This window comes from Rhamphochromis longiceps, linkage group LG3 (genome assembly GCF_057381845.1).
Source record: "Rhamphochromis longiceps isolate RC_006_pf linkage group LG3, R_longiceps_female_GT1.1, whole genome shotgun sequence".
NCBI classification, from domain to species: domain Eukaryota; kingdom Metazoa; phylum Chordata; class Actinopteri; order Cichliformes; family Cichlidae; genus Rhamphochromis; species Rhamphochromis longiceps.
The window spans coordinates 789,452-803,142 of NC_140559.1; the positions used below are offsets into that span (position 1 = coordinate 789,452).

General features: G+C 43.3%; 1 protein-coding gene across 1 annotated transcript; it reads right to left on the minus strand.

Annotated features, from left to right (window-relative positions):
- Positions 1 to 4,522: 4,522 nt before the first annotated feature.
- LOC146672428 (Fc receptor-like protein 1) lies at positions 4,523 to 6,527 on the minus strand. Its single transcript, XM_085402577.1, has 4 exons — positions 6,497 to 6,527; positions 5,143 to 5,364; positions 4,818 to 5,063; positions 4,523 to 4,731 (listed from the first exon to the last, which is right to left on the minus strand). The coding sequence occupies exons 1-4, from the start codon at positions 6,525 to 6,527 to the stop codon at positions 4,523 to 4,525; spliced, it is 708 nt and encodes a 235-aa protein (XP_085258703.1).
- Positions 6,528 to 13,691: the final 7,164 nt, after the last annotated feature.

Sequence of the window (13,691 nt, forward strand, 5' to 3'; positions counted from 1 at the left end):
CCCCCACCACCGACCAGACCATCTCTTTGCCTGCAGCCGATGTGAGGAGCTCTCTCACCAAGGTCAACCCACGAAAAGCTGCTGGACCAGAAAACATCCCAGGTCGTGTGCTGAGAGAGTGCGCTGATCAGCTGGGTGATGTCTTCACAGACATTTTCAACTCATCACTGAGCCAGATGATCGTCCCAGCGTGCTTCAAATCCACCGCCATCATCCCAGTGCCAAGGAAATCCTCAGTATCCTGCCTGAATGACTACTGTCCCATCGCACTGACCCCCATCATCATGAAGTGCTTTGAGAGACTTGTCATGGAACACATGAAGAGCAACCTCCCCTGCTCACTGGACCCGCTGCAGTTTGCATATCGGCCAAACAGATCGACCGAAGATGCTATTTCCACTGCACTTCACCTCTCCCTCTCCCACCTGGACAAGAAAGACAGTTATGTCAGAATGCTGTTCATAGACTTCAGCTTAGCATTCAACACCATTATCCCCTAAAACCTGTTTAACAAACTCAGCAAGTTGGGACTGAGCACCTCTCTCTGCAACTGGATACTAGATTTCCTGTCAGAGAGGCCTCAGTCCATCCGTATCGGCGACAACATCTCCAGCACCATCAGGCTGAGCACAGGAGCTCCTCAGAGCTGTGTTCTCAGCCTTCTGTTGTTCACCCTCCTGACACACGACTGCACCGCCCTACACAGCTCTAACCACATCATCAAGTTCGCTGACAACGCAACCGTGGTTGGACTCATCAACAGCAACGACGAGTCAGCGTACAGAGATGAGGTTCAGCAGCTGGCGTTCTGGTGCAGTGAGAACAACCTGTCACTAAATGTGGACAAAACCAAGGAGATGATCGTTGACTTCAGGAAGACTCGCTCCACCCACACACCGCTCAGCATCCACGGTTCCATTGTTAACTGTTAACTGCACCAAGTTCCTGGGAGTTTATACCTCAGACGACCTCACCTGGACCACTAACACCACTTCCATCACAAAAAAGGCCCAGCAGCGCCTCCACTTCCTGAAATGCCTGAAGCGGGAGAACCTCCCTCCTCCCACCCTCACCATATTCTACAGGGGCATCATAGAGAGCGTTCTGACCAGCTGCATCTCCGTGTGGTTTGGAAACTGCAAAGTCGGTGACCTCAGCCAGCTACATTGGCTCATCAAAGCAGCTGCCAAGATCATCGGAACATCTCTCCCTCTGCTACAGGACATCTTTCACAAACGCTGCATCAGTAAGGCCTCCTGCATCGTGTGTGACCCCTCACACCCCTCACATGGACTCGTTTCCCTCCTGCCATCTGGCAGACGCTATCGCAGCATTGGCGCCCGATCCTCCTGACAGATAGCTTTCTCAAAGTGTATACTCACTCCCCTTACCTCAGTCTCAAGTGTGTGTGGGCGGTTTATCCTTCAAGCTCGGGTCCTCTACCAGAGGCCTGGGAGCTTGAGGGTCCTGCGCAGTATCTTAGCTGTTCCCAGGACTGCGCTCTTCTGGACAGAGATCTCCAATGTTATTCCCGGGATCTGCTGGAGCCACTCGCCTAGCTTGGGAGTCACCGCACCTAGTGCTCCGATTACCACAGGGACCACCGTTACCTTCACCCTCCACATCCTCTCGAGCTCTTCTCTGAGCCCTTGGTATTTCTCCAGCTTCTCGTGTTCCTTCTTCCTGATATTGCTGTCATTTGGAACTGCTACATCGATCACTACGGCCATCTTCTTCTGTTTGTCTACCACCACTATGTCCGGTTGGTTAGCAACCACCATTTTGTCCGTCTGTATCTGGAAGTCCCACAGGATCTTAGCTCGGTCATTCTCCACCACCCTTGGGGGCATCTCCCATTTTGACCTTGGGACTTCCAGGTTATACTCGGCACAGATGTTCCTGTACACTATGCCGGCCACTTGGTTATGGCGTTCCATGTATACCTTGCCTGCTAGCATCTTGCACCCTGCTGTTATGTGCTGGATTGTCTCTGGGGCATCTTTACACAGCCTGCACCTGGGGTCTTGCCTGGTGTGATAGACCCCAGTCTTTATGGATCTTGTACTCAGAGCTTGTTCTTGTGCTGCCATGATTAGTGCCTCTGTGCTGTCTTTCAGTCCAGCTTTGTCCAGCCACTGGTAGGATTTCTGGATATCAGCCACCTCCTCTATCTGCCGGTGGTACATACCGTGCAGGGGCCTGTCCTTCCATGATGGTTCCTCGTCTCCCTCCTCTTTCTTGGGTTTCTGCTGCCTGAGGTATTCACTGAGCACTCGGTCAGTTGGGGCCATCTTCCCAATGTATTCTTGGATGTTCGTTGTCTCATCCTGGACTGTGGTGCTGACACTCACCAGTCCCCGGCCCCCTTCCTTCCGCTTAGCGTACAACCTCAGGGTGCTGGACTTGGGGTGAAACCCTCCATGCATGGTAAGGAGCTTTCTTGTCTTTATGTCAGTGGCTTCTATCTCCTCCTTTGGCCAGCTTATTACCCCAGCAGGGTACCTGATCACGGGCAGGGCGTACGTGTTGATGGCCCGGATCTTGTTCTTACCATTCAGCTGACTCCTCAGGACTTGCCTGACCCTCTGCAGGTACTTGGTGGTTGCAGCTTTTCTAGCGGCCTCTTCATGGTTCCCATTCGCCTGCGGGATCCCCAGGTACTTGTAACTGTCCTCTATGTCTGCAATGTTGCCTTCTGGTAGTTCAATCCCCTCAGTTCTGACTACCTTCCCTCTCTTTGTTACCATCCGACTACACTTCTCCAGTCCGAATGACATTCCAATGTCATTGCTGTATAGCCTGGTAGTGGATCTGGATCAGTGAATCAATGTCTCGTTCACTCTTGGCATACAGCTTGATGTCATCCATGTACAGGAGGTATTCTTCTTATTCTTATTTTTCCTATATTTATTGTTGCTCTTTTGCACTGTATGGAACTGGAGCCTCGTCGTCTTGTCTCTCTATGTACTGAACTGTACATAGCAGAGATGACAATGAGGTTGACTTTGACTTTGACTAAAAGTGCTTTATAAATGTGTGAGTGAGCTATGCAGTAATAAGCACTTTGAGTGCTCAACTGAGTAGGAAGTTACTAAATAAGTTTATTTAACATAACATCATGCCATCTTTACATTTTTTCTTAATAAGAGTGTTTTAATACACTATGTCTATGACACAAACTTTTATTATTTGTAATTTCGCATCATGAAGAGAATAATAAATGATATTTATAAACACCATCAACTGTGAACAGCTTTATTTCCCGTAACGCTGTGAACCACAGAACAGGGGGCTGTAAATAACCACAAAGCTGCACAAAGTTCATATGTTAATGCAAACTGACACTTGTAGGAAAACACCTTCTTACTACATGAACCCTACTATAAGCTAAACCAGAACACCTAGCAGTGCAAATTCTTTTTTTTTTTCTTTTTTTTTTTTTTTTTTTGTGTCCCGTTTGGATCTTTAGCCATCAGAATTGTTGTTTTAAGGCCAAGAAAGATGCCAAGCGGATTTATTTTACCAAGTGGATCATCATGGCCTTGCCATATTGGTCCATTTAATTGACCTTTTATTATAATTATGAATTTATTTTATTTTCGGTTTCTACAAACAGGACAGTCATGTCTGTCCCGTTTGTAGCAGTGCAAATTCCGATCAGTGTCAGACTACAGTTAACTGGAAACAACAAGAGGGAAGAGGTGCTGTGGTCTTACACAGAACTTTAAAGTGGTCAAAATGATTGAAGGTCAGTTTGAGCTACAGGTAATGACAGTTAATGATCTTTTGTCTGTTCAGTCTTTCTAACAACTTGTTCAGCTTCTTCTAGGCTGCTTTATTTTCCCCTTTGTGCACTGCTGGAATGTTCAAAGGCCCAGATGTGGTTTAAAAGTCACAACACGTCTGACTTTATAAAAGCTTTAACACATGAAACCCTTGGTGAATAAGAGCTTGCCTGCCTTTGCAAGAAAATAATGGATATAGCAAGCTCTGCATCTTATCTTAAAGACCTCTTAGTACCATCATTCCAATAGAGCTCATCGCTCTCAGACTGGAACTTGTTGTTCCTAGAGTATTTAAAAGTAGAATGGGAGGCAGAGCCTTCAGTTTTCAGGCCCCTCTTCTATGCAACCAGCTTCCAGTTTGGATTTGGGAGCCAGACGCCATCTCTATTTTTAAATTTTCCTTTTTGAGAAAGCATATAGTTGGGCTGGATCAGATGACCCTGAATCCTCCCTCAGTTATGCTGCAATAGACGTAGACTGCTGGGGGATTTTCAAGAGTGTTTCTCCTTTACTTAGAATGCGTTTATAAACCTCTCTGATTTAAATCATTCATTATTATTAATCTCTCGCTCTCTTCCATAGAATGGCTTTTTTCTGGTTTCTCTCCCTTCACACCCCCAACTGACAGTGGCAGATGGCTGCTCCACAATGTAATGTAATGTTGGACAGACCATCACACCATAATTTGAAGTAACAACTGAATTTAACGGATTGTATTTTGTTAGATCATGAAGCATTCATGCATCAACCCCCCACCCCCACGCCCCCACAGTCTGAATCTCACCTTCACGTTTCCTGTAAACACGTTGTGTCACCAGCAGAACCACCAGAGAAACCAGTAGAACCAGAACACAGACTGTTCCAACAAACAACAACACATTGGTAAGAGGAGGTGTGGATGTAGGTGGAGGTGTGGATGTAGTTGGAGGTGTGGTGGTGTGTTTCTCTAAAACAAAGCAAACACAGTCATTAAGTTGTCGTCACATAGTGAATGTTGAAACCTGCAGAAACACAGACAGGTGAGTGTGTCACCTGTGACAGTGATCCAGCTGGATGGAGACTCTCCATGACCGCTGATGTCACACTTGTAGAGGCCTTCATCAGACCTGGAAACATGCTGGATGGTCATGTGACCTGTAGGCTGCTTCCTGATGAGGGAGCCATCTTTATAGAAAGCAGCTGGGAGGTTGGAGGGAGTGGTCTTTGTTTTACAGAGCAGAGTGACGTCATCTCCCTCCATCACAGGGAGGACAGGACTCTGCAGGATCACTGATCCACCTCAACACAGAGACAAACTACAGCATTTCATCCATTTACACACAGCTTCATCAACACTAACTCCACACACTCAGCTTACCAGTGACTGTCAGGTTAACCATGTTACTGATGGGACCCTCTCTGGACTCACACCAGTAAACTCCAGTGTCCAATGGGTCGATGTAGCTGATGTTACAGGAAGAACCAGCTGGTTTTCCCCACCCATCTCCACACTGAGTCTTCTGTCGTGTCTTTGGGTTTCTCCTCAGAGTCCATCCAGCAGAGCTGTCGTCCTCCTCACAGCTCAGAGACACAAAGTCGTCTTTAAAAAACTGAGAGCTACTCGGACTCACAGTCAGACGAGCAGCCAGGAAGAGGATATGATGTGAATCAATTTTCAAAAGAGAATGACCAACTGAGTTTCATAATCTTTTACTGTTTCAACAACAGTAACACAGCCACCCAAAATAAAACATATATTGCACTATAAACATATAATGCAGTAAACATCACGTGTCTTCAGTATTCCTAAATCACTTTACATTTAAAATGTGATACTGATAGTAAAGACAGTAGTCAAGCATGCAGTCAGATCCTGGCTGGTCCAGGTTCAGTACTCTCAGATGCACAGTTATAATTAATGTTATTAAAAACACCAAAAAAAAGGTGGTTTTGGATTTAATGCCTCAGTTTATAGAGACAAGCTTTATTGAAAGTTTATACGTGGCAGACAGCATTAAAAATAAGATGCAGAAAATGTCTATTTAAGACTCTTTGAGATGTTTTGGATGATCACGATGAGGTCATTGACCTTGGTTTGTTGTGCAGCACAGCAGTAAGTTCAGACCTAAAGAGAAATGATATCAGTCAATCTGAGTTTTCAGCTGGTTCACATTACAGCAAAGCTCCTTCTGGTACCATGTCTCCCCTTTAGGGGACTTTTAGCTTCTGCTTAGGCCTTTTCTAGCTGTTCGTTTGTCTGTTTTTGTTTTTAAAACTATATCCATAAATATCATGAATGTGTCACAGAGACACAGACAGCTGCTAATCATTGTCAGTAACAGACAAATAAAATAGGTTCAGTTTCCCACTTCTGGGATAGCTGAGGTGAACGGCAGCAGACAGAAGGTACAGCCCCCTGTGTCAACATCCACCTGTCAATCAAACAGGCCACACCTACAATAATATCAACTTTAAGCCTTCATTCCTCAAGAAACAAATTAAAAATACACACTTTAAAATATGTTCTTTCCTGATTTCTCGGTTTTATGTACAAACAACACTGGTTCATCTGTGATTCATAAGTCAGTGTTAAATAGCTTAATGCTTAAAACTGTGGCTCAAGACTTTTGCACAGTACTCTGTCTCACAACATATGTCACCACCCTTGTATAACTCAGCTGATATACTATAAAAACAGTTAACTGCATTTGGAAGTGAAAGATTGAACTTACAGAGCAGCTGCTGAAGAGATGCTGGGTTCATCTTGACTGAGCTCAGACACAGCAGTTAAATCAACTTCCTTCTGCATGCAAGGCTACATTTACTGCTTTGTGGTTTTCTTGTTGACATTACGACAGCTGATTTAAAATAGCACAGATGATCAAACTCCATGTGACCATGTGACCTTTCTATGTTATGCTTTAAAGCGTTGTACTTTTGTTAAAATGGTAAAAAAAAACAACAACCCTGTTTTTCAACTGTCAACTTGAGAAATAATGTTTAGCAGGTAGCTGTTGTGTGTTTGGGGCTAGTATGAGACCCTCTCTCTCCCACCCTCCCCCACTAAGTGAGTTGGAGGAAGGAGCTGTTGTTAAGGAAAGAGGGCCATACAAGCAGGAGGCCTAAAATAGTTAGTGCATACCTTTGTCAGTGTGTTAACTCCAAATGTTTGTAATTCACTTCTTCAGTCAGCAAACCCAGGGAGTAGAACTCTTTGAACACAACCATTTTTCACCCAAGCCTTTGGTGATTGCAGAGATACTCAGAATTCCACCTTAAGGCATAGTAGACCCTAAATTTCATCACAGCACCCCTAAAAATAACTACAGTAATACTAGTACTGATGATGTATTTTACTATTATTTTGATATTGTTTTCTAATGTTATATTTGCCAACTGGAGAGAGTGAAAAGCGGCCAGTATTGTTGATGTCTTAAAGAGACAGTGACCTCACACAGAGGCGTTTCTGCTTGTTGATGATGAAGAGGTAATTTAATGACACAAATCAGTGATGCCGATTTAAAGAACACTTTAACTACGGCAAAAGTTCAAATTGTTCTGATGTTGTGACTTTGTCTGCTTCTTTATATTTGTTCTCTAAACAGCGTCAAAAAAGTGTCGCAAAGCACGAGACATAATCCACATGTAAACTAAGCTTTGCAAATGTGTGCAATGATTTGCGTGTAAATTTTGAGGACCCACACGCAGGTGCTTCAATCCACACACATATACAAGGCAATCTGACCACCACGTAAAACTATTTTACAAATGTGCAAAAGCCAAATAATTACTGATCGTTTAAGCACAGTTTACTAAGTTCAGCTTCCTGAATTTGAAAATTTTACCTTTTGAAAACCTTTCTGAACGTACAAATATCTAAAAGTACACACGACATCACTCTTGCCCACAAAACCTTATCCTCCTAGGACCCTGCGTCCACATATGTGGACATCACATTTTGGGTTATTTAGACCAAAATACTCAATTTTGCTCTACATGGGCCTGATAGCCACTTACGAGTACATTATACTGCTACTCTTGTATCAAAATTTTAAATGAATATCCTCATATGTGGCTCTTATTTTTCTTAAAAACAAAAATAAGGTAAAAAAAAAAAATCTGGTAATTCTTTATTTTCACATTCATCGGGCCCCAATATGCCCAAATATCAAAGAGAAATTAAAAATGCTGTGGAAGAGTTCGGGTCTTAGGAGGTTAAATATGTGTGTGCGAATCACCGCACGGATCACTTCTCACACCCATGTGGGGTTTGAGACAAATGTAACGCTGGCAGCTTCCCACAGAGCCACATATGTAAGATGCGTTCAAGTCCCAGGGTAAAACTGACATCTGGGCTTCCACTGCATGTATGTGTTTTTTTCTTTCAAATAAAATGCACGCTTCTTTTTCTACATAAACGGAACATAGATTTACCATTATCAGCTTTATTATTTTACTTTGTTAAACATTTCTATTCCTATTGAAGATCAGGGGTGTGTGAGTATACCCACTCCTGTTTCTTCACATCCCAACTCTGGATTAAAATGTAAAGGTGCAAAAAAACGAAACTGTCACAGCTGTCGAGGAGAGCCGTGTGGAGGTAAAAGGACCCTAATGCAGGCAGTTGACTGATAGTGCAAGTGACGTTTATTTACAAGTAATAGAGTGACGGAACAGGCAGTGAGGAATAGTGATGTGACGTTCTGTATCGAGGCTTCAAAGCTTGTGTCGAGTAATGGAGGGGGCGTTTCCGCGATGCGCGTTTCGAGGCTTGCTTCATTTATGGGAGGAGCTGAAAATGATGACGTCCGAAGCCTCGCTGCCCGGCTGTACCACGTGACTGGTTCATGAAGTGGTTCGAACTTTGCCGCGAGCTATGACAGCGATATAAACCCCTCAGACTTCATTCAAAATGTAGGTGTTTGATGGAGAGTTGCGGTTAGTGAGAGTTTGGAGACAGTTTGGAGGTTTATGAGAGTGAGGAGAGAAAGTCAGGAGAGAATGGAGCCAGCTAAGAAGAGGAGGATGTCCTCCCCTGTGTGGGAACATTTTAATTTTATTCCTCCCAGCAAGGTATGTAAATTTCCACAGAAGATGTATTTTCATAATACTGATGGTGCAATACAATTTATGTTAAGCTGTCTGTACTTTTGTAAGGTGAAGTGTTTGCTATGTGCCAGGGAGCTGGGATATAACAACAACACCTCATCCATGCTTAGGCACTACAGAGCTTTGCATGAGAATAAGAGGAACACCGAATGTGGAGCAAGACCAGGTGAGCCATCAAATGCCATGATAATATAGCATGCAGTAATGTTACTAAATGATATAACAATATTATACAGCTGTAATAAGTTACGTGTGTGATATTTATATTTGTGCTTTGTCTTTATTGTCTTTCCTCAGGAGAACAATCTCAAATAGATGAAGACCTGGTTAGCATGGTGATTGAGGACTCCCAGCCATTTAGCATTGTGGAGGACAAAGGATTCAAAAGATTTGTTAAATCATTAAATCCTAGCTATGTTCTCCCCACTAAAGGTCATAAAAGCAGTGAAAATTTAGTTTTTACAGAATAAAATGTGAACAGGCAGGACTGAGGCCTCAGTGTGTAGCTGTCCATACCTCAACGTTACAAAAGCACAACCACTGTCCACACCCCAACCACACCTCACCTCACAGTAAATGATCATTTTCCATACTGCCAGTATAAATATACACAGTATACTGCCATCTCAGGAGACTGAAAAGATTCGGCATGAGCCCCCGCATCCTCAGGACCTTCTATCACTGTGCCATTGAGAGCATCCTCACTGGATGCATCACCACCTGGTATGGCAACACCACCGCCTACAACTGCAAAGCTCTCCAGCGTGTAGTGCGGTGCTCTGAACGGATAATTGGAGGTGAGCTTCCCTCCCTCCAAGACATCTACAGGAAGCGCTGCCTGAGGAAAGCGGGGAGGATCATCAAGGACTCCAGTCACCCCAGCCATAAACTGTTCAGACTGCTTCCATCAGGAAGGAGGTTCTGCAGCATCCGGTCCCGTACCAGCAGACTGAGAGACAGCTTCTTCCATCAGGCCATCAGACTGCTGAACACGTCATAGACACCTCAGCTTCACTACTGGAACTTCAACACTATGCACTCCACACACTGTACAATAATGCCACTGTTTTGCACATATTCAACTCTGTATATTTTTATATTTTATTTTTTTTTTACTATTTAATTTGTAAAAATGTGTACACACACACACACACACACACACACACACACGTAGGATAATATTTAGTATACACATCCAGAAATGCATACACTATTATATATTGTACATATATTTATTAGTTTCAGATTAGCCATTCTTGTATTTTGCTCGTTTGTGTTGTTGTGTTTGCATATCCCTGTTGCTTGTGGGGCTCGCACACAAGAATTTCACTCGCATGTGCTGTGCCAGTGTGCCTGCACATGTGAGGTGACAATAAAAGTGATTTGATTTGATTTGATCACTACAATATAGATGTTTGACACACTCCTTTTGTTGTTGACATTTGCAGGCTGTGTGCAAAAGGCCACGCTCTTCAAATTCATGCCAACTAATATTTCTACGTCCAGTAGGTGTCCTACTAGAGCACATGAAGCTTCACGCTGGGGTGAACCAATTGGATTAAGAGCTTCAGTGCTTCATGAAGCTTCATCTGCCCATCACTAGTGAGGAATGACAAATGACTGGAAAACCTAAACTGGGAAAACTAAATGACAAACATAAGAAACGGGGTGCAGCGCAGAGAGCCGCAGACAGAGGAACAAAACACCATGAAACACAGACGAACAGGCAGGAGAACACACAGGGCTTAAATACACACAGCAGTAATCAGGGGATGAGAGACAGGAGGGCAACACAGCTGGGAGAAATCAGAGCTGAGGGGACAGGGGAAACGTAACCTGAACACACTCACATGAGACGGAGACCTTCAGAATAAAACAGGAAACTCAGACACAGAGAACCAGACAAGACAATGAACCACACAGACAGATTCACAAACAGACAGTGTGACACCAGAGGCAGACAGAACACAGAAGTGGGACCAGGGCAGGCACAGAACAGAAACCTAACAAATGGCAAATTATAACAGAATACATACTCAGAATAAACAAAAGCATAAAGAAACACAAAACACTGAGTCGGCAGACTCAGGACCATGACAGAAACAAACAGCCTCAATGTCCTGTCATCAGTGACAGGACCGTGATGGATGCCTGGTGGAATTCTGACTGACTGTCAGCTGGTGGGTGACTGTAACCATATCCCCCACCTGTGACCAGGACGATGCAACCATGATTATTAAATCCCATAATAGCATCACTTACTACATTTATAACTTTCAAATGTGTTCAGGGATTTATAATTATCACAGAATCACAATGTTGAGGCTGACTATAAAATATTGATGTACGCTTACAGCAAATAAAACACAGGTTGTGCACACCTGACAGAAAGTGATGCTTGCATTTTATGATTTTATGATTATTGCTGACTGGTGTTTCTGAACATGAATGATTATTTTATTGCACAGCTCATGGTCTAATGTTCAAATGTAAATACATTATGTGTAAATACTTTTGGCAGTAGTGTATATGCTGACAGCCTCCTGCAGCAGCTCACCCACACTGGACACCTTTTGAGAAGAGAACTGTTTTCCCTCCCGATCAACCTGACAGTTTGCCAATTTTTTTTAGAGGCAGACCAAAAATCTTTTTCAATTTTTAACATCTTCATCATGTTTTGTACAATACGTCCACCACCCCTCCTGTGGACAAGTCCTTGCTTTTCTTCCATCTATTGTCCCTCACACCCAACATATCTGTCCTCCTCCTATCTTCATTCTCTCTGGTGTGATTTTACAGAACATAAAAACATTTACAGTGACTGCTCTCATCAGCACAATCCTGCCTTTCCTGCTCTCCTGCTGCCTCCTAACATTCTTTTTTAATGACCTCCATGTTTTGCAGTTGCTTCCTGACACATTTCCTTCCTGACAAAGCCCTGCCCATGTATGCGGGTTTGAGATCGACAGTAAGAGTGCATACTGGGCTGGGCTTCCCTGTCGTGTACACACTCTGTACTACAAACATTTATCACACTTTCATTGAGAGTTTTAATGCAATTAAGCATTTATTTTCTGCTATACAAAGACTCTACAGGTGCCTAGAGCTCTACACCTGTAGATTTTTTTTTTTTATCAAGCTAAGCTTCCTCGTGTGATTAGTGAAATACTTCCATGCTTACCAAGTGTAGCTTATAAACAATGTAAGCTGCAAAGAGAGGGAAGCAGTGGTTTGTGTTTTTGGAATGATAGATAAAAGTCCTCATCAGTGTAGTAGGACTTGACTTAAGCGGCCAAAGAAATGCAGGAGACTGATGCTGTCACCGTTTTGTGACCCAAACAATATTTACAAAGAAACAAATAAGAAACTCAACTCCAAATTAACTCAGTTCAAATAAACATAACTGAACTTAAATCAATGAAAATTACGGTCAAACTGCACACAGCTACACTGACCTGGTCCTTTCTCCTCAAACACCTGAGTTCTGCTTAAATAATAATAATGGATTGCATTTATATAGCGCTTTTCGGGACCCCTCAAAGCTTTAAAATACCACTATTCATTCACTCTCACACACTGGTGAAGGCAAGCTACAGTTGTAGCCACAGCTGCCCTGGGGTAGACTGACAGAGGCGAGGCTGCCATATCGCGCCATCGGCCCCTCTGGCCATCACCAGTAGGCGGTGGGTGAAGTGTCTTGCCCAAGGACACAACGACCGAGACTGTCCGAGACGTGGCTCAAACCGGCAACCTTCCGATTACAAGACGAACACCCAACTCTTCAGCCACGATTACCCCAAATAATCCACTTAACCAAACAATTTCACCACTGGACTATTCCATTCAGTAGGTAGATAAGATGAAAATGATTATATTCAAACCTCTACTGCCACTCTTTACTAGCAACATAAACTCTGGTGTAATCAATACACATGACAATAAATCTATTTCTCCATAAACCCTCTAAAATCAACTTTCTTAAATTACAAGAGTTTTCCCCCTTCGCTTGGTCTCTTCCTGTGACCTCAGATGAACCCAGAAGGTATAAAGCAGGAAGTAAAACTACTTTCCTCCTTTTGTTTCTGGAAGACAGGTAGGTAAGGTTAGTTCTAACTAAACCAATTAACAGTTGAAATAAATAACATGTTAACTTAACAAATTTGTAGGAATTGATTTAAACCAAAATGTTATATTATATAATCTGTAAAAGTGCAAAACATAAACAAACCCGGGATAGTAGACGTTTGCCTATTGCAGACTACATATGAAATATGGTTAAATCGTGATCGTGTGGAAACGTAACCTGATCGTGGCTCAAGAGTTGGGAGTTCGCCTTGTAATCGGAAGGTTGCTGTTTCGAGCCACGTCTTGGACAGTCTCGGTCGTTGTGTCCTTGGGCAAGACACTTCACCCACCGCCTACTGGTGATGGCCAGAGGGGCCGATGGAGCAATATGGCAGCCTTGCCTCTGTCAGTGCGCCCCAGGGCAGCTGTGGCTACAACTGTAGCTTGCCTTCACCAGTGTGTGAATGGGTGGATGACTGGGTGTGTAAAGTGCTTTGGGGTCCCTAGGCGGGACTAGCAAAAGTGCTATATAAATACAGACCATTTACCAATATTATCATAAAATAAATAATGTATTAATGACTTAAAAAAATCACACTTTTTAAACTCATGTAATGGTTTATTTAACTCCTGGTAAAGGTGTATAAACTCTTAATTTAGCCTTTGAAAACCAGTTCTGAAGTTCATGATTTAACATACTAGATGTGTGACTGTAGCTGGGTGTGAATATATAATAGAACTTATAAGTTAAGT

Excerpts from the sequence above, each read along its gene's own strand:
- LOC146672428 (XM_085402577.1), bottom strand. The coding sequence starts at position 6,527 with ATGAACCCAGCATCTCTTCAGCAGCTGCTCT. Across the intron at positions 5,365-6,496 it reads ATCTCTTCAGCAGCTGCTCT|ACGACTTTGTGTCTCTGAGC; the intron begins GTAAGTTCAATC and ends AGTTTTTTAAAG. Across the intron at positions 4,732-4,817 it reads CAGCTGGATCACTGTCACAG|AGAAACACACCACCACACCT; the intron begins GTGACACACTCA and ends GCTTTGTTTTAG.